General features: G+C 41.3%; 1 protein-coding gene across 3 annotated transcripts in view; it reads left to right on the plus strand.

Annotated features, from left to right (window-relative positions):
- Positions 1–20389, plus strand: part of pof1b (POF1B actin binding protein) — a 38886-nt gene extending 18497 nt beyond the window's left edge. Inside the window, exons 3-13 of one of the 3 annotated variants that reach the window (XM_054737183.2) lie at positions 3739–4019; positions 5771–5798; positions 5979–6059; positions 13941–14033; positions 14454–14567; positions 15534–15686; positions 15780–15899; positions 15984–16115; positions 18996–19066; positions 19234–19348; positions 20231–20389. In XM_054737183.2, coding sequence (XP_054593158.2) covers positions 3739–4019; positions 5771–5798; positions 5979–6059; positions 13941–14033; positions 14454–14567; positions 15534–15686; positions 15780–15899; positions 15984–16115; positions 18996–19066; positions 19234–19348; positions 20231–20251 — 1209 coding nt within the window. In that variant the 3' untranslated portion in view covers positions 20252–20389. Of the gene's footprint in view, positions 1–3738; positions 4020–5770; positions 5799–5978; positions 6060–13940; positions 14034–14453; positions 14568–15533; positions 15687–15779; positions 15900–15983; positions 16116–18995; positions 19067–19233; positions 19723–20230 lie in introns of those variants that run through there. The other 2 variants (XM_054737184.2, XM_054737185.2) reach the window with 2 other exon arrangements.
- Positions 20390–20862: the final 473 nt, after the last annotated feature.

Raw genomic sequence — 20862 nt, forward strand, 5'->3', positions numbered from 1 at the left:
CAGCGGCAAAACCCTGGACTGCTGCGGCGGTTGAGGGTTGACTCTCTTCATCCAGATCCGTAGGTTTTTGTGGGTCTGAGATCACTTCCAAACATTCATTCGTTCCTGACTGAACCCGTGGAAATGTGGGCAACAAACACTGATCCATTTTACCACTAGCTCTACCTTTCACTCATTCACAGGTGGAAAATGAGGTCAAAGGTTAACATCAATTTCCTGTTTTGGTTTAAGTTTTTACTATCTATATGATAATTTACTGATTATTTTTGTTTTGTATGTTAAATATTATCACATCCACACGTTAAGTTAAAATTAAATTGTAAAAAAAAATCTAATATTTACTTGGGGGTGCAATGACTAATCCATGGGTAGCTATAGCGCCCCCTGGCGCCGCCACTGCTTCAGATTAAAGTCTGATCAAACAGTCTGAAGTTTTATCAGAAAGAGTTTCAAGTCAAACCAGAGTGTCAACATTATGAACAAAAACTCATCTACACAGGAAATCTAATCTTTTCTAATCTAGCAGATTATAAAAAGCTGTTGTTGCTGTTGACTCGTGACCTGTGACCTATCAGAAACACGTTTGCTGGTTTTTACCATGTGGCTGCACGCTGTAGCCCCAAAGCCATAATCCGTGATTATTTTATCACCACGTGGGTGTTTATAATCCTGCTGTGTGAACTGGGCCTAATCTGCTAATCTGAGACTGGAGAGGATGAATAAAAAAAGACCAAAGGGATCAAATCTAGGTTCCCATAAAACTATTTTATAAAAGATTTTTATTCAAATTAGGAAATTTCATGAAAAAATCTGCTTATTCCTCTAAAATGTTCATCATAAAGGAAGTTCACCGAACCTTGCTCCTACAAAATAAATGCCCCAAACATGGACTTTACAGGACAGACAAGCCGTCCCAGTAAAACGCAGCAGGTGAAAATAATCTGAACATCGACAGAAGAACCCTGCAGCTGGATTAAACCCATCTCTATTAACATCATAAGATTTAAGGTAAATGTGAGACAGTTGAAGAGTCGAGACTCGCCGGTGTGTCGGTTTTACATCTTCTGGGTCTCAAACGAGAGCTCTGATCTTTCTGTGAGGAGAAGCTGGTGTCTGACTGACTTCAGTTTGGAGAAACAGATTAAATCTGACAGGACTGATGCTAGCGGCTAGCCCGAACACGCCCCAGATTAAAGTGGATGTAATCATCTATAACCCCTGTTTTAACAGAGCTCTATGTCAGCGCGGTTCTATAAACTGCTGCACCTCCCTCAGGTTTGCCAGCCAGGTGTTAGTGTGTCTGTGACTGGCAGCGGAGGTGTTTGTTTCAACGGTGACCTCACTGGAAGCGGTTTATCTGGAGCTGCTGGTGACCGAGCGCTTCCTGTTGGTTGTTTTATTAGAATCAGGAACTTCACATCTGCAGGAATTCCTCACCCTCAGACAAAGAAACACAGTTTCTGTGCAGCATTTCTCTAATTCAGGTTCATCCATCCTGCTGTACTCCCCTCACGTCTAAAAATAAACCCGATCGCTGGAAGACGTCAAGCTGCAGCGTCAACTTCACTCAACTGGAGGAATCTGGATGGACCGCTCGGGCGGCTGGCGCTGCGTACGTCTGTCCCAAACAGGAAATCAGAAATTAAAACTAAACACACCCTCGGTCGTAAAACACTTTCACTGTTTGGAGATCAAATCTGAGGAAGGACAAACTCCGGAACTTTTTTCTGCGAGTGTGAATGTGTGGATATGTATTTTTCAGGAAACCTTGTGAGAGGAGAGCTGGTCCTGGTGTTATAAACCAAATTCTGCGACCCATCACAATTCGTGACCCCAGGGGGCAGTGTTGTGTTTTGCTGCGTCTGTACATCCCGAATTGGCATAAAAGAAGAAGATGCTACGTTAAAACAGTAAACTACGTAAGCTTTGAGGAAGTTGTGCGGCGCAGACCATGGTCACACAATATGATGGTGGCTATCACAGAATGTGACCACCTGCATCTCAGTAATAATGCAGATGTCAGAGGTCAAATGCACTTTTTTTTATAAAGTACATCATCAGAGAAGTTACCAGAAACAGTGTGTGTGATGTACAAGTCATTATAACTGAAGTTACAGTATGGTCACACAATATGATGGTGGCTATCAGATAATGTGACCACCTGCATCTCAGTAATAATGCAGATTTCTTTAATTTTCACTAAAGACAATAACAACAAAAGGTGTTTCGTGATGTTTTCATCATTTTATTTCCCTTTTATCTCCACCAGTACATATGAGAGGCATTGGAGCGACAGGAAAAAAAACGTAGCAACCAGATAATCTGCAGTGGTTTCTCATAAACTGAGGATGCGGATCACAACAATTTATTTCAATAAATGGAAGTTCTGAACATTTTACCTGTGGACCTCGCATGTTGTAAAATCAATGTTTAATGTTAGTAAACATTTCTCGTCAAAGCCCTGCTTATCGCTGCAATTATTGTCCCGTTTGTTTGCAATAAACATTAACAAACGCATCGCACAATTTCCTCAAAGCTTACATAGTTTACGGTTTTAACGTAGCATCTTCTTCTTTTATGCCAATTCAGGATGTACAGACGCAACAAAACGCAACACTGCCCCCTGGGGTCACAAATGGTGATGGGTCGCAGAATTTGGTGTAACACCTGGTCAAGTCCAGAACTGGTCTCGTCTCTGACCTCTCAGGGTTTGAACTGCGGGAGGAGGTCACATGACTTTTGACAACCAGTCAAACTACTCAGATCTGTTGCTGTATGCAGAACCGGCGCTGAGAGGCAGGCTTGGGTCTGGAGGTTCAGTCTGAGGGAAACCTGGACCGTGAAGATCAGCTGCACACATTAGCAGTTTGAACACGAGCTGATGCGCATATTATCCTGCAGCCCGGTGAGACGGCGGCTTTAAGGGTCATGTGACCTTTTGTTTGCTGGCCGATTTATGGGAGGAGAACCAGCTCCCGTCCAAACGATTCCTGCTAAAGTGGGAGGTTCTTTGTTCATCTAGTGGCCGACCGGGTGCCGTTTCTATGGTTACTGATGAACTACACACTGTTTGTTATTATCAAAGGATTTTATTTGTAATGAGTCAGTTTACGTAGATGGTCAATAGTCCACCCTGACCTTCAGGTTCAGAACTGAGGATGAAGTTCACTCTTCATCATCAGAGTTGTGTTTGTCCTCCTGCTTCTGGAGGATGAACTTCTCAGTGGGACTAAGGCCTGGGGGGGGTCTCCTAGACCTGAACCCAAGTCTGTTCTGACTTTATCCTCCTGGCCCAGTGCTCCATCATGCTGGAGAAGACACTGGGTGTCATCAAGCTACTGATAAACAGTTAAAGGTGTTCCTCTGGGAGGATGTTTAGGTACCATTCTTTATTCATGGCTGTTCTGATGTTCTCAAGAGGGACCCCACGGTTTAAAAATGACGATATACAGTACTGTGTGTTTCCTGTGGAGAGTGAAATCTGCTCCATGGAGGGGGTGGGATTTGCAGCTCTTCCTTCAGATTTAAAGAGACAGAACCAAAACGGCCATTCTCAGACTCTCTTCAGAACGGGTAGAGGAGGGGTCTGAAGAGCAACAGTAATGAGGAAATCAGACCCAAGAACTGCTGCTCTGTTATATTTGGACCACAACTCAACCATTTAGCTGCAAAACAGAAGAACTAAGAGGCATGAAATGTCTTCTTTAAGCTGTCTGACATCTCCGTTGTGTTTTCCAGGAGGAGGAGGAGGTAGTGGATGAAGAGGTGGAGGAAGACGATGATGACGTGGACAATGGATCAGTTGAGATTGAGGAGGTGGAGATAGTGAATGTGATCCAGCAGAAACAGTCGCCAATCTCAAAGACCTTCTCCAGGATTGACCTGAAGGAGACGGCGATGGTGCCGGAGCCGCCGAAGCTTGACACGCGTTACTTTGGAGAGCTTCTGGCTGACGTCTACAGGAAAAACTGTGACATCCACTCCTACATCTCTGACCACGTGTCCCGGATCCGTGGACTGTAAGTCCTCAAACGTCGCCGACACAAAAACTTTACAAACACAGAACATTAAATAATTGAACAAATCTTTATGATGTGGCAGGATATCCATCAGTTTTAGATCTACAAACTGAGGTTTCTAGGACTCGGTGCAGCTTGAGATGATTCTGGAGGAAGTTGCTCATTTCTCTCATTTATCCCGAAAGCCCAAAAGACCCAAAAGGCAGATTAATAAACTTTGTGTGAGAAAATGAGTTAGAATAAGATGCAAACGTGATTTTTCCCCAGTTTCTTTGTTGCTTGGATACATTTATTATTTATTCATAACAAATGGGGTCATTTAGCAGTTCTGTCTAAATGAGCACTCTGCTTAGGGGGAATTTAACCTGCAACCCTCAGTAAACCCTTATTACACTACAGCGGTCTCCTGTAGCAGCAGCATCATGAGTCCAAGTCCGTCATTTGCCGAAGCTAAACAACTGCTCTGTACATATGAAACATATGTAGGATGGCTTTTTAAGCTTTGAGGAAATGGCATAATTTTAGGAGAGTTTGTCTTCGTTTGAATTTAGACGCGATTCTGTCTGCTCTTGTTGGTAGGAAGGCGTCAGCGACTGAGGTAATATTCAGATTCATCAGATTCTTTCAGCCGGGTCTGACTCCTGATTTATGAAAATTTTCATCCCCGTGGCACAGTTTTACTCAGAAAGAGTCAGATTATCTGGACGGTTCTCCTTCAGGCAGGTAAACACACCTGGAAGGGTAAAGAACAGGATGACACAAGCTGTCATCAGGTGGTTTAGGTATTTGATTCATGTGGAGTTGTGTGTGAAAGAGTGAAGCTTTCGGATCATAAATCGTCTTCAACTTTTCACCTCTCTGAGAAACTCTCAAATGTCCCATTGTTCCTTAAAGTGTCGTTTTTAGCGTTAATCTCTGGGATTATCCATGGAAGTGCTGTTTACCTCTGCACCTGCTGCCAGTGATGGAGGGGGTCCGATGTGCTTGTCATTTTGCTGTATTGATGCGGACTTGGGCGAAGGGCATTACCCACAATCCATTGCTGCGGGGGAGTTTTGAGGAGGCGGAACAATGGCTCAAGTGCCTTTTCTGAAACTATGTATTTTCAGATGTAATTATGGAAATATTGAGTATTTTACTGTGGTGTACATTTATAATTACAGTCACATGTCCGCATCAGTTTGAGAAGAATGACAAATCATCCTTTACAGAGTTGGTGTTTGTGTCTGAAGAACTTAGAACATTTCAGCTATGAGGAACTCGGCTGCCTTCAAACGGGTTCGGTGTAAAAAGTCAAGGACACGATTAATGACCTGCACCTGTATGGCACCTTTCTGAGTCAGAATACTCCAAAGTGATTTACACTACATGCACACGCTGAAGGTGATGAGCTACAAGTCAGGGCATTTACATACCTGTCAGAGACGACCTGGACACAGGTGTGCAGTGTGACAACAGAGAGGGGAGGGACTTTGCGCCTGTTTCAAGGAGCGGGTGTGAAACTTCACGTTATTAAACATCGAGTCTGAAAATGTCTGCAGACAAACCCCCACCCACCTCCATCATTCCTGAGTCATTGTGAGAAAACGTCTCTACACACACACACACACACACACACACACACACACACACACACACACACACACACACACACACACACACACACACACACACACACACACACACACACACACACACACACACACACACACACACTCCTCATTGTTTCTTTTCCTCTCGGTGTTCTACAGGAAACACCAGCTGGATGGAAATGACAAGGTGAGCCGCCGGTCTGAACTGGACCTTCTTCTGTGTTTGAAGCTAATCCAGACATCTTTAGTGTTCTGTAAGCGGACCACGAGTGAGAAAAGACACGTGAACGTGGGAGGGTGGGAGCAGAGCTGCTGCTCTACAGGATCACTGTCAGACTTCAGGTTCATGTCTTGTTTTTGTCTCCAGGCTGATAAAGATGAGGTGGAAGCTTTGATTCCTAAAGGAGCCACTGAACTGACCAAACAACAGATGCGTTACCTGCTGCAGGTGAGAATGTCATCAGGATCGAAGCTCTCTGTGACGTTTAAAGGTCTGGGTTCTTCCATGACTCCCAAGTGCTCATTCACACACTGAAAGATAAAGTTAACACAAATATGTTTAAAATCTTTATTATTATTATTTATAATAAATCACAGTTAGAGTCCTGATGGATTTTTCATCAAGTCTTTCATGAACCTTATGGATATTGTGCATGAAACAATAATTTTTTAAAATTTTTTATTTTTTATTTTTCCGTGTCCTGTCTGGCTGTGAAGCGAACAGAACTAGATAGATAGCATTTCTTGCAGAAATGCTGTTTGAATGCTGATTAGCTTAAACTGTTAGCTGAATCAGCTTAATAGCTGAACTAAAGCTGAAAGTAAGCAAAACTGTCAAAATGAGCTGAATGTGTTGAAAGATGTAGATGCAAAAATCACTAATGAGCAAATAAAGCACAAAAAGTAAGTGAAGAATGGAGAAAACTAATCCTAAAAAGCAAAAAACTAAAATCTGTGAACATTGTATAACAATGTGGACAGCTATAGTGTCTAAACACCTGTTAATTCAGTTGGACAAGTTTAACAGTTTAATCTTTACATTTAGCTGAACTGTGAAATTAGCAGCTTATGCTAAATTTGGTAACTGATTGCTGAAGTTGTTGAATAGCTGAAGTGAAGCTGAAACTAAGCTAAAGTGGCAAATGAGCTGAATGTAGTAAAAGATGTGAAAGCAAAAAGCACCAACAAGCAAATAAAGCACAAAAAGTAAGTGAAGAATCAAGAAAACTAATCCTAAACAGCAGAAAACTGAAATCTGTGAACATTGTTTCAAAAACTGGACAGCTAAAATGTCTAAACACCTGTTACTTCAGTAGGACTAGTTTAACAGTTTAATATTTACATTTAGCTGAACTGTGAAATGAGTAGCATAAGCTGAATTCAGAAACTGATTGCTGAAGCTGCTGAATGGCTGAAGTGAAGCTGAAACTAAGCTAAGCTGTCAAATTGAGCTGAATGTATTTAAAGATTTAGAAGCAAAAATCACCAACAAGTGTAATAAAGCTCAGAATATAGGTGAAGAATGGACAAAAAAATGCTAAACAGCAGAAAACTTTAATCTTTGAACATTGATTAAAAACTCGAAATTTGAAATGTTAAACAGCTGGCATTTGAATGAGAATAGTTTAATGGGTACATTTTTACAATTGGCTGAACTGTGAATTTAGAAACATTTGCTGATATCTGAAACTGATAGATTAACATACAGGTGCTGGCCAGTAAATTAGAATATCATCAAAAGGTTGAAAATATTTCAGTAATTCCATTCAAAACGTGAAACTTGTACATTATATTCATGCAATGCACACAGACCAATGTATTTCCAATGTTCATTACATTTAAATTAGATATTCATAAGTGACAACTAATGAAAACTCCACATTTGGTATCTCAAAAAATTAGAATATTCTGAAAAGGCTGAATATAGAAGACACCTGCTGCCACTCTAATCAGCTGATTTACTCAAAACACCTGCAAAGGCCTTTAAAAGGTCCCTCAGTCTTGTTTTGAAGGCACCACAATCATGGGGAAGACTTCTGACTTAACAGCTGTCCAAAAGACAATCATTGACACCTTGCACAAGGAGGGCAAGACACAAAAGGTGATTGCTAAAGAAGCTGGCTGTTCGCAGAGCTCTGTGTCCAAGCACATTAACAGACAGGCGAAGGGACGGAAAAAATGTGGTAGAAAAAAGTGTACAAGCTCTAGGGATAACCGCACCCTGCAGAGAATTGTGACGACAAACCCATTCAAAAATGTGGGGGAGATCCACAAAGAGTGGACTGCAGCTGGAGTCAGCGCTTCAAGAACCACCACGAGGAGACTCATGAAAGACATGGGATTCAGGTGTCGCATTCCGTGTGTCAAGCCACTCTTGAACAAGAAACAGCGCAAGAAGCGTCTCGCCTGGGCCAAGGACAAAAAGGACTGGACTGATGCTGAGTGGTCCAAAGTTATGTTTTCTGATGAAAGCAAGTTCTGCATTTCCTTTGGAAATCAAGGACCCAGAGTCTGGAGGAAGAGCGGAGAAGCACAGAATCCACGTTGCATGAGGTCCAGTGTAAAGTTTCCACCGTCAGTGATGGTGTGGGGTGCCATGTCATCTGCCGGTGTTGGCCCACTCTGTTTCCTGAGGTCCAGGGTCAATGCAGCCGTCTACCAGGAAGTTTTAGAGCACTTCATGCTTCCTGCTGCTGACCAACTTTATGGGGATGCAGACTTCACCTTTCAACAGGACTTGGCACCTGCACACAGTGCCAAAACCACCAGCACCTGGTTCAAGGACCATGGTATCCCTGTCCTTGATTGGCCAGCAAACTCGCCTGACCTTAACCCCATAGAAAATCTATGGGGTATTGTGAAGCGGAGGATGCAATACGCTAGACCCAACAATGCAGAGGAGCTGAAGACGACTATCAGAGCAACCTGGGCTCTCATAACACCTGAGCAGTGCCACAGACTGATCGAGTCCATGCCACGCCGCATTACTGCAGTTATTGAGGCAAAAGGAGCCCCGACTAAGTATTGAGTGCTATACATGCACATTCTTTTCATGTTCATTCTTTTCAGTTGGCCAACATTAGAGAAACAAACATTTTTTCATTGGCCTTTAGAATATTCTAATTTTCTGAGATACCAGATTTGATGTTTTCATTGGTTGTCACCTATAAATATCAAAATTAAACGTAATAAACATCGGAAATACATTGGTCTGTGTGCATTGCATGAATATAATGTACAAGTTTCACGTTTTGAATGGAATTACTGAAATATTTTCAACCTTTTGATGATATTCTAATTTACTGGCCAGCACCTGTACATGTTATTAAACAAATGTCCCGGTTTGTGGGACAACCAAGGATTTCTGATTCTGATTGTCTTGTTTACAGAAATGTAATGTACAGCTTACCTCTGCACCCAGCTGCTGTTCTCCCTGTCCAAACGTCCTCCGTTTCTTTGTTGGCTGCTGCACTGATGTGCTGCATTCCTCAGTCAGAGAATGAATGGAGTCCCCAATGAGACACAAGTTCCACATCCACCTTCTGTGGATCCCAGCCGTTTTGAATAACAAACACAGAAAGCAAAATAACGCATTAGCGTGATTGCATCCAGCTAGCCACTGCTTCCTGGTGTACCAATTTTGGGAGAAGCGTTGTGTGTACAGTTTACCCTTCTCCTTGTCCTGCTGGCTTATCTTTACGTCGGGCTGATCTGGTCCAAGCTCTTTGACATTAAGTTTTTCCACCATAGTTCTCCTCTCGAACGGATACTGGAGAAGAGACCGACCTGAATTCAGTGGCTGCTGAGATCCGGTATCCATGTTGTAGGCGCACTGGCGTCCATGTCTACGTCTGTGTCATGACCGTCACGAGTCACGACCAAAAATGTGCTGGAGTCGAGACTCTCCGAGTTCTACCGAACACCAACGAAAGCCTTGGCGGTAGCTCTATCGCCCATCATGCTTCTGAAACGTTCTGAAACAACGTCGACGCTGATTGGATACATTCCCATTCCTACCCTTTGATTTTCTTGTCAGCAATTGGACAACTGGTCCCGTCTTGTTTGGGCGATTGAAAAACAGCACACAGCCTCCGCCGCTCGGCAGAGACCGGCAGAGATCGGCAGAGACCAACATATATATATATATATATATATATATATATATATATATACATATATATATATATATATATATATACATATATATACATATATATATATATACATATATACATACATACACACATATATATATATATATATATATATATATATATATATATATATATATATATATATATATATATATATATATATATATATATATATATAATTTATTTTTGTTACAAAACACACAATTAACTTAGAAAATATGATTATTGTTAATTTTATTTATTTATTTTTTAAAATAAAAATTAAAAACACAGGGGAAACTGGGAGGGCGGCGCCCTATCGCCCTCTACTGGCCAGCCGCCGCTGCAGATAGTTCAAAAAGATCAAAAACAGGAGTCTGTTATTGGCTCAATATTCAGCTTTTTATATTCATTCCTATGAGACTTGGTTAAAGTGATTTGTAGTTCCTTGTGTTGCCATGGTAACAGATCACAGGAGTCTGCTATAATAAAGCAATGCGCAATGTCACATGACTCTTTAAAACTTTGAATAACATTTATATATTAAAGTACGTTGATACAGTTGTGTCTAAAATGTTGTTAAATGTTGTTGCTAAGCACGTTGCCATGGTAACGCAGAACACAATATCAAGTTAATACAAGACTCCTGGGACCAAGCAGGTTGAATTGATGTATCTTATGTGTGGGTGCATATTTCCATTTCGGCAGAAGACGATTGAAAACTCTCAGCCAATGAGAGAGCAGCGAAGGAGGAAAGGGCGGTTCCTGCCTTCTGACTAGTGTCAAAATGTCAGCTATGCTGCTAGTTTTAAGTGTATAGAGCTCAGAAAGATAAGAAACAGCAGTATGTTATAGGCTCAATAATAGGCTTTACACATTTATTTCAATAAGACTTGTTTGGGGATATACTTATGCACTTGTGTTACCATGGTAACAGATAACAAATTTAAAATTGAATACAAAATTCCTGAGACCAAGCTGGTTGATTTGATGAGTCATATGTGTGAGTGCTCGATCCTGCTTGGACAGAAAATAGTTGAACACTCTCAACCAATCAGAGAGCAGCACTGTTTTCCCGCCTTTTCCCCCGGCTGTTGGAGGCCTGCAGCTGTACTCCTGTTAATGAGAGAAGCCTTTAAATCTGTCCTTCAGAAGTGAAATTGGACCTGTCAAACTTCTCATCACCATTCGAAAAGTACTGCACCGATTTGAAAAATTCAAAAAGTGTGAGTGGCAGAAGGCTTTGATGGTCATCTGCGTGAATTTTTATGTGCCTGCCATGACTTGTCTAGAAGCTATGACGAGAAACTTTTAGCTGTCTGAAGACAATCGGAGGAGAAAATCTCTGTTCCTTTACATGAGTTTCAGTGAGACAGAATCAGGGTCTCTCCTCCTTCTGAGGCTTGTAGAGAAAGAACGGTAACACTTACAGATAAAATGAAACCCATTCTGAAAAGCTGACAAAAATTCCTACTTTTGGAGATATAATCTGTTTCGGTACTCCAAACGGTCTGGTTGTTGGAAAGAGTTGTTTCCAGAAAATGTGAAGGTCAAAAGTTAGAGTGCAGAATTTTCAGTTTAGAGTGGGGAGAGACAATTTTTTTAAATTTAAATATTCTCAAACAAATGAACCATATGACCACAATGTTTGGAGTAGGGTTGTCACGGTGTGAAAATTTAACCTCATGGTTATTGTGACCAAAAGTATCACGGTTTTCTGTATTATCGCGGTATTTTTTTAAAGGTGTTACATTTTCACACAACTGTATATCAGGAAAATATTGTCCTCAGTTTGTGTCTAAATTTAGCCTAAAATGTGTTATTTTGTAATGATGTTGTTTATTTGTTTACATATTTCCTCTTTAGATTTTAAAATGCCAACATTTGCCCATAATGTCTTGTTTTTTGCCTGTTTGATGTCATCATTTTAAAAATATTAGATCAGATGATACTCAGTACTCAAGTAGCCTTCTAATCAGATACTTTTTTACCCTTACTTGAGTAATAAACCCTATATCAGGACAATATTGTCCTCGGTTTGTGTCCTTCCAGTGAGCTTTGCAGATTTGGGAAAATGTCATCAGGCAGTAATCATTGTTAAATTCATAATTATTCTCGGAGAGAGACCAGCTCTTTTCTGACCCTGGGAGCCCCGTAACGCATAGCGTCATTTCAATATGGGGGTGTCCGCGACACGGTGTATCTGCAGGTAGCGGCGCTGCGGCTGCTTTATAAAGCGACTCATTGCATTCTCCCTCAACCCAAATCCTCGGATCACGCACTTTAGCTAAAACGCTAACATTAGCTTGCCTTGCGTTGACTGTAGAGTTGTGGGTGATGGTCACGCAGATGTGTCATGAGATTTGAAGCATTGCTGCCTTTCACAGACACTTTTTCTGCACGTGCTGCAAACAGGATAGCCGTCTTCTATCAGCTGTCCCTCGGCATTCTTCAAATATCCAAAAAAAAAAAAAAAAAAGCCCATACTTCCGACTTTGTCTTCTTTGAGGGATAATAAATGTCCTGAGCGCTGCGTCTCCTCCTTTGGCCATTATTTCAGCTTTAGCTTACATAAAGTTTTGGTTGTAAACAACAAAGTGTGCATGTGCCGCTGGCAACTTCAGCAGATGATACGGTGGCTGGTAAGGGTCACTGCACCTACACCGCAGCCACAGTAATCCACCGAGATAATGTATTTAAAAAAAAACAAGCGGTTATGATTACTGTCAACTTTTTTACTGGGCTTTACCGCTACACCGGTTACCGTGACAACCCTAGTTTGGAGTACATTTATGATTTATAGCTCAAAACTAAGGTATTTCTGTTAGCTGCAAGCCAGCGTGTGCCTCATTTCAATCGGACTTACGATTTTCTCAGGACAATGCCAGAAATGGAGCAAAGGAGGGTCATTGCTCCTATCTCTGCGCATAAAAAGTTTTGTGATTTTTTTCTGAAAATTTTAAGCCGTACCTCAGCTTCTACCTGTGATTTTAGAAAAACTGTAATAGATATCAAAAAGATTTTTTAACCAGTAATAGCTGAATGTCTTGTGAGTTTGTTGAGACTTGAATGAAGTATCTAGGTTAAAGTTAACTTATAAGATTAAGAGTTCAAAAAAGTGATAGGATTTAGCTGAAAATTCATTTCAATGGGACCAAAAGTCGCAGAAAAAGCTGAATATCTCAAAAAGTATAAAATATTTTAATACCAAAAGTCATTGTCGGCATAAGCTGAACTAAATGAACGTTTTCATACCAAAATTGTGTGAATAGTTGAAGAATTGTGGAAGTAGTTAAATGCCAAAACAGTACGGAAGCAGAATAATAAACTACTAACTAACTATAAAGAGAAACAGGATCACTATAGTTTGAATGCTTTACAGCGAAAATAAACAATCAATTATGAACAAGAGTCTGCTTCCAGACCTGCAGTAAAACAACAATTATAAGAAACTGCTTGAAATTTATGCCAGCCGAGCCGACTCCATCCAGCTGCAGCAAGATTATGTCTCACCCTTTCACTTTCTTCAGTATTTTCTATTAAAATCTATTCAGTTTATTTCTATAACAACAAATCAGGACCAGAGTCGTCTCAAAGACCTTCACGTAGTAAACAATCCAGTACAGGTCAGGTCATTAAGCCAATTAGTACCAAGCTTCCTATATAAAGAACCCAGCAGGTTGCATCGAGTCACTGACTAGTGTCAGAGTCTTTACAGCAATCCTCATACTAAGCAAGCGACAGTGGAGAGGAAAACTCCCTTTTAACAGGAAGAAACCTCCAGACGATCCTGGCTCAGTATAAGCAGCCATCCTCCATGACTCATTGTGGATCAAGAAGAGAGAGCAGACACACACACACACACACACACACACACACACACACACACACACACACACACACACACACACACACACACACACACACACACAACTATTCTGTGTACGTGTGTGTAGTGTTTCTGTGGTTACATTGTGATTTCTTAGTAAATATTCTATTTGGTGAAATATCAACTTTATTGTATTTATCCTAGTGGATCTATAGTTAAACAGGTAAACTAGTAGTAGCACTTTGTCAAAAACTTGTCAAAACCATGACATGTCAGAAATGTTAACTTGTGTGTGTGTGTGTGTGTGTGTGTGTGTGTGTGTGTGTGTGTGTGTATGTGTGTGTGTGTGTGTGTGTGTTGGTTCCAGACTCGCCTTACTGCAGATAAAAGCATGCGTCTGCTGCTCTCCACCTTCAGCAGTCTGAGAGAGGAGCTCCTGCAGATGTCTGAAGACCTGCGGGTGAGTGTGTGTGTGTGTGTGTGTGTGTGTGTGTGTGTGTGTGTGTGTGTGTGTGTGTGTGTGTGTGTGTGTGTGTGAGAGAGAGAGAGAGAGAGAGAGAGAGAGAGAGAGAGCATGTGTGTGTGTGTGTGTGTGTGTGAGAGAGAGAGAGAGAGAGAGAGAGAGTGTGTGTGTACAAATGAGAGAAAAGTACTAATGCAGTTTCTTCTTAGAGGTCAAATATAAACTGTTTTAATCTAAGATGACAGAAAATGGTTTTTTTTCCATGTAAAAAAATCACCAGAAATGTTAAAGCTGCTTCCAGTGGCACATCAGGGTCTCCATAGTAACCTGGATTTCTACCAGGTTTGATGGAGGAGTCCTGGGTGTGGATTCTGCAGGTTGTTTGACGTTTCTAATATCAGGTGTTTGTTCTTACAGCGTCTGGAGAGCGAGAAGGAGTCTCTGGAACGAGACCTGAGCTTTAAAGCAGACCAGGCCCGGCAGTACGACTCCCTCCTGGAGACGGTCCGGGAGAACAGCAAGCAGCTGCAGGTACCATGGGGCTACACACGGTCCTTCAGCCCCTAAGGGATGAACCTTCAAACTAAAATCACCTGAATTTTATATTTAAAGAACAAGTCACCCCATGCCAGAGTATCACTCCGCTCCCACTTCCTGTTTGAAAAATGCAACAAATGCTGTTGGCTAGCAGACCGAGAGGGCGGATCCACTAACAAATACACGCACACACACAGGCTCACAACGACATTGTGACATCATATGGTACAAGCTAATATTCTAGGGTACCTCTTAGCCAATAGCAATGGCAGATTTAAATTCAAATGCAGTGCAGAGTTTTTACCTGACAACGGCACAACACTGACAGTTTTAGACAGAAAATTTGAATTTTTACAAAAATGCACTAAAGTGCAAAACTATTGACTACACGTGTCTGCAGCACGATTAGACACGCATTCATATAGTTTATCAGAAAAAAAGTTGATTTGGGGGTGACTTTCTCTTTAAGGTAATACAGGCCACGAAGGCATTAGAGAGTTTCTACAGACTTGTCCTTCCAGTTCAGAACCAGAACCGGCTAAAAACTCTGAGTTTTTATGCTTAGCTGATTGTTACAACTCACTTCCTGTTTCCTGTTTGTTCCTGGGCATTTTCAGTCCAAATCCAGTGATTGGTGGCTGTGGCTCCAAATATTCTCCTTGTTACACTGATTTAAAAGTTTTAATTCTTCACTAATAACTAAACTACCAGATGAATTTTAAATCTTTAATTCATTTGTGACAATAAGGTTGTAATAATTATGTTTTGTTTCCATGGTAGCAATGATAATCTGAATGAGCTCTAATAAACTGTTCTGGATTATAACCATACAGATTACTGCCTTTTACAGATTAATAATAAAAATACTAAAGTATAAAAGTTATTTTAAGCATCAGAGATGCTGATGAAATGGTGGCAGAGTTTTTTCCAGAGGTCTTGACGCTCCGGGTTTCCGTGCAGATGTCTCTGAAGGCGGCCGAGTCCTCCAAGCGTTCCCTGGAGAATCAGCTGAGCAGCAGCCAGAGCAACAACTCTAACCGGGACTTCAAGCTGAAGGAGCTGGAGGGTCGCATAAGAGCGATGCAGAAGGAGAACGAGCTGCTCAAGCAGAAGGTTCCTCCTCCCATCTGACAGAACCAGGTTCTTTAGGAGGTGTCACCTGGAAGGAGGTCTAACCGATCCTGGTCCTGTCCATTTGCCCTGCAGCTGGAAGGTCAGAGCAGCAACGCCACGCTGCAGATTAAAACAGAGGAGTTGTTCCGGCAGTACAGCGATCAGCTCAGTGCCATGAGGAACGAGAAGGACCAGGAGATCCAGAGACTCAGGGTGAGATCCACCAGAACCAGGCCTGAAGGTGTCTGTGCAGGTTTCTGTTCTCCGTTTCTGAATCTGTCTTATTTTCTGCTTCAGTCCCAGATAGCAAGGATCCAGACAGAAGTCACAACCACCAAGACCAGCTCGGATGAAAGTCTCCGACTGAAGATCACCGAGCTGATGACCATGTTGGAGCAGAGGGAGACCACCATCAGAAGACAGGAGGAGGTCTGAAACAGAACCACAACTCCAGTCCAGAACCAGACAAACCCGTCAAAACATTCCTAAACCAGAAAACCTTCTCCAGTTTATTTATTTATTGTTTGTTTGTTTGTTTGTTTGTTTGTTTATATTTCAAGAGGATTAACCACTTGAGATGAACCATCTCGTTTCCAAGTGGGTCCTCTACAAATCAGAACAAATAGTAAACCAAGATAGCAAACAGTATTTCAATGCCACACATTGAAACCACAATAATAATAATAATAATAATAATAATATTAATAATAATGTTTTATTTAAATAAAGTCTATTAATAATGATTAAAATAAAAATAATAAATAAAAACATAAACACAAAAGAAAGATAAAAGTGAAAAATCAAAAACAATTACAGATGGGTATTAAATATTCATACTAAGAGAGAATTGTAGTGATGATTCTTAGGAAAACAGGCTAATTGTTCCAGTCTCTTGGTGCCAGCATTCTTGACTCTGATTTAGAGACAGTGATGACAAATAAAACATGATGCATTCTGCGAATGTGGTAGTTAGAAAATTCAATTAAAATAAACACACTTAAACTAAACAACAACCAGTGAAACTTCCACCTAGCTGCAGGCGTAAGCCGGGACAGATGATCATACAGCGGTGAGTTCCAAACTGACAACGCAGGACAAAACAACATAAACTATTATAAATAATATCAGTCTTGTGGAGACAAGGTGCAGCTGAGTTCTGGTAGATTATATCAGCATAATCTAATAAATTGAGTGACAATCCGCTTTCGTACATTAAGGTCAAAGCAGTTGGTTGAACAAAAAAAAGTTTTCAAGTGAAAGTTTATCTTGTTTACGATAGTTTGGATATGAGTTTTGAAAGAGAGGTTAGGCTTCAGCCAGACACCAGATATTTAAATACTTGAACAGAGTTCAGCTCAGATAAATCAGAGAAATGTAAATTTAAATGAACTTGGGAAGCAGAAGTGGCACGTCTCTGAAACAGCAGGATTTTGATTTGTTAAAAAGCTATTTATTACGAACTAACCAGCGTTGCATGCTATTAAAATTAAGCTGTAGGTTTTCTTAAATTGACATTAAACTAGGTTTTGAGCAGTATAAAACAGCAACATCAGCATAAAGGTGCACAGAACAAGAAGAACAGCATAATGGTAGATCATTGATAAAGATAGCGGTCCTAAAGAAGAACCCTGAGGAACTCCTTTCACAACCGCCCTACGTTTCTACCTAGAGCCATTAACAACAACAATTTGAAAGCAACTGTGAAAAAATGAATTAAACCAAAGTAGAGCTGTCTTAGATAAACCAAACAAATATAATTTATCCAAAAGCAGATAATGATCCACCATATCAAAAGCCTTTGACAGGTCAAGAAAAATGGCACCAGTCGCCAAGCTGTTGTCAAACCCAGAGTATATGTCATTAGTAGATTTTAACAGCGCAGTGGTGGTCGAGAGATGTTTTCTAAATCCTGATAGGAAAGGAGATAGGAAGTTGTTTTCATCTAGATAATTAGAGAGCTGATTAAAAACTAGTTTTTCAAAAATGTTCACAACAGCGTTGATTATTGCAACAGGTCCGTAATTATTTAGCTCACATGAGTCACCTCCCTTGAGTAACGGAAAAATCTTTGTGCATTTCCATTCCTTTGGGATCAAGCAAGTAGCAAATGACAGATTAAAAAGAATGGAAAGAGGATAAGCCAGAATATCAGAGGCTAATTTAATAAACCTAGACTGTATGCCATCTGGTGCCGAAGCTTTAGAGTAAGAGAGTGTTTTTGTGAAACATCTTTAGGAGAAACTGAAAAAATAGAAAATGAACTGGAACAGCTTTGGGGCAAGAGGCAGTTACTTATGGCATCTGAGGAATGTTGGCAAAATGCTTCTGCAATTTCGGCAGGAATATTTGTAAGATTATCATCAACTCTCATATTAGACATGGTAGAATTAGTTTTTCCATGTGAAATATGAACTGTTCTCCAGCAGTTCTTAGGGTCATTGAAATCAGCATTCGACCTGCTCCTGTAGAAGTCTGCTTTGGCATTCCTGGTCTGTGTGGTACAAGGATTTCTCCGTTTTTTTTTTAAATTCACACCAGTCAACGTGACTATTAGTAAGTTTAGCGGTTTTCTGAGCTTCATCACGCTGTTTGAAAAGGGCTATGAGATGACTACTAATCCATGGTAGATGATTGCCTCTGACTTTTACACTAATCCAAGGAGCATGGTTATCAAGCACAGCAAGAAACTCGGAGTGAAAACATTTCCAGGGACTCTTCAGGGGAAACCATAGTTCTCTCATGAAAATAAGGACCACGAGCGATGATAATGACCTAGATTTACCTCCAACGGGCTCCCAGACATCAAAGTCGTGAATGAGATTAACGAGGCGGCGCGGTGGAACACCTGGCTGCTGATTACGTTTGATTTGACGTTTGCGGTCGTCTTTCTGGTCTCGCTGCATTCTGAGGTTTTTCCCTCATCTCTTCTGCTGACATGAGACATTGGTTAATTAATGATCAGGAACGTTTGATGTCTTACCAGATATCTGCAGGAATGTTTCTCACACAAACGCTCCGCTTCAAATGCAGATAAGCTGGAGAAGTGGGAGGCTCCTGCAAATGGTCCCTGTTGTTCTACCGTGGTCATCAGTCAGAAGCGTGCACCCTCACACGTCTTCCAGGGTTAGGGTTTAACATCACACCAGCCTTCTGCTTCCCATAAGGTTGTCTGATTGGCTAAGACTCTCCCAGACTCTGCTACGTTTTCCTTGGTGAAACGTCGTGCTGCAGCTGGCAGACCCCCTGAAGTTATTCTGGCAGGAAGTTTTCTAAAACCTGCTGACCTTTGACCTCTTGTTGGTTTTACAGCAAATCCGCAAACTGACGCTGGAGAGGACAGACAGCTCCAAGAATGTCACCAAGACCATCATCACCAAAAGGTAAACCCAGATGATCCCAGAACCCACATAAGGATCTGACCCGGATAGTGGCCTCATCCCTTTAGATGTGATGTTTACCGGTGCTTTAGCTGAGACGTAGCTGGTGGTAAAACCACGTCAATCCACAAGCTCTTGTCTCTTCATTTATTTATGGTTTGGGTTGGTAGGTACAGGAACCAGTACCCGATCCTGGGTCTTCTCAGCGACGACTACCAGGTCACCTCACCCGTCAAAGAAGCTAAAACCATCGTCATCGAGAGAACCGGAGAGATGATAAAACAGGTATAAACAGGAAAAATGAAGGAATTTCAGGTGTTGAACCGACAACCTTCTGATGTCCGACATCCTGCAGAAGGAACCAACATCTTTACTGGAACGTGTGCTTTATTTATTTGGGAGATTTGGATCTATTTTTAAACACGTGACTGAATGAAGTCACCAACAGGATTCTGAAGTCAACTCAAAGATGTTTCATTAAATCTAAAATCTGATTGTTTCTAAAACCAAACTAAATCTCAGCGTTACAGGACGTCAGATGTTTTAGGAATCTGGTCACAATTTGGAAAATAAGCATGTATGGTTCTAGTCTGTTGCACCTTAAGACAGTTTAAATTAATCATTTGTTAATCTGTCTTCCAATTAAAAGATAAACTCTGTTTGGTAAATTACATCAATGAGTTTTATGATTAGTGTTTTATTCTGTAGCTTTAAGAGCCTCAGTTTGGCTCCACCTTGTGGTTAAACACATGCCTGCAGTCTCAGAGGTTCTGGACTCACCCTTCCAGTGAAAACACACACACACACACACACACACACACACACACACACACACACAAATTGCTCTGGTGTTTTGATCCTGTTCCCGGATTCCTGTGAAACTGTGAGGATCATATCCAGAACCTCTTTTCTTCTGAAGTAATTTTGGTTAAAACTGAGATAAATGAGTCAGAAGTTTCAGGAATCAGGAGGTTCAGCTCCGGATCTGATTCCCAGACGGTCTCATGTTGGGTTTACCGTGTTCTAAGAGGTGGATCATGTTTGATATCTGCAAAAAGCTGATATCCAACATGGTTCCAATCCTAACGGTACTTGTGTTGTTTTACCTGCTCCATCCAAACATCACCATGACACCTGTGTAACACCTGTGTTTTATTTCTGAAACAGGAAATCATTACCAGTCCTTAAAGACACACCTCTTCTCTCCGACAGGAATGATTGAACGACAGGAAGAGCCTGATGTCCCCCACTCATCCCCTCCCCCTGCATGCTCAGCCCCCTCCCCTCAGGTCTCTCCGGTTTGGTGGTGGTTTAAACGCCCCCCCCCCCCCCCCCCCCCCCCCACACACACACACACACATACACACACACTAAAATACAAGTCAAACTCACCTGTTGATACTTCGTCTTGACTGATCTGACGTACAGTTGGTTGAAATAAAGCAGCCATGATGGTTATGAGCTGCATGAGACGTGGTTTGGATCCCTCTAACCAACAAGAGTTCTCTTTGCCACTAATGATTAGGTTTGTGTAACAAGTTTATTGATGAGTTTCAATAGTTTTTATCCATTCTGAACTGTTAGAACTGCTAGAAATAATCTCTTTTACCCCTTGCAGACAGATTCCTGCTGAGCTAACAGCTCGGCTAGTTACAGCTAATGTAAGCTAACAGCTAGTCTGAGCTAATGGTTACTGTTAGCTAACAGCTAGTCTGAGCTTACGGCTACTGTAAGCTAACAGCTAGTCTGAGCTAACAGTTACTGTTGGCTAACAGCAAGTCTGCGCTAACAGATCGTTT

This window comes from Nothobranchius furzeri, chromosome 10 (genome assembly GCF_043380555.1).
Source record: "Nothobranchius furzeri strain GRZ-AD chromosome 10, NfurGRZ-RIMD1, whole genome shotgun sequence".
Lineage (NCBI taxonomy): Eukaryota > Metazoa > Chordata > Actinopteri > Cyprinodontiformes > Nothobranchiidae > Nothobranchius > Nothobranchius furzeri.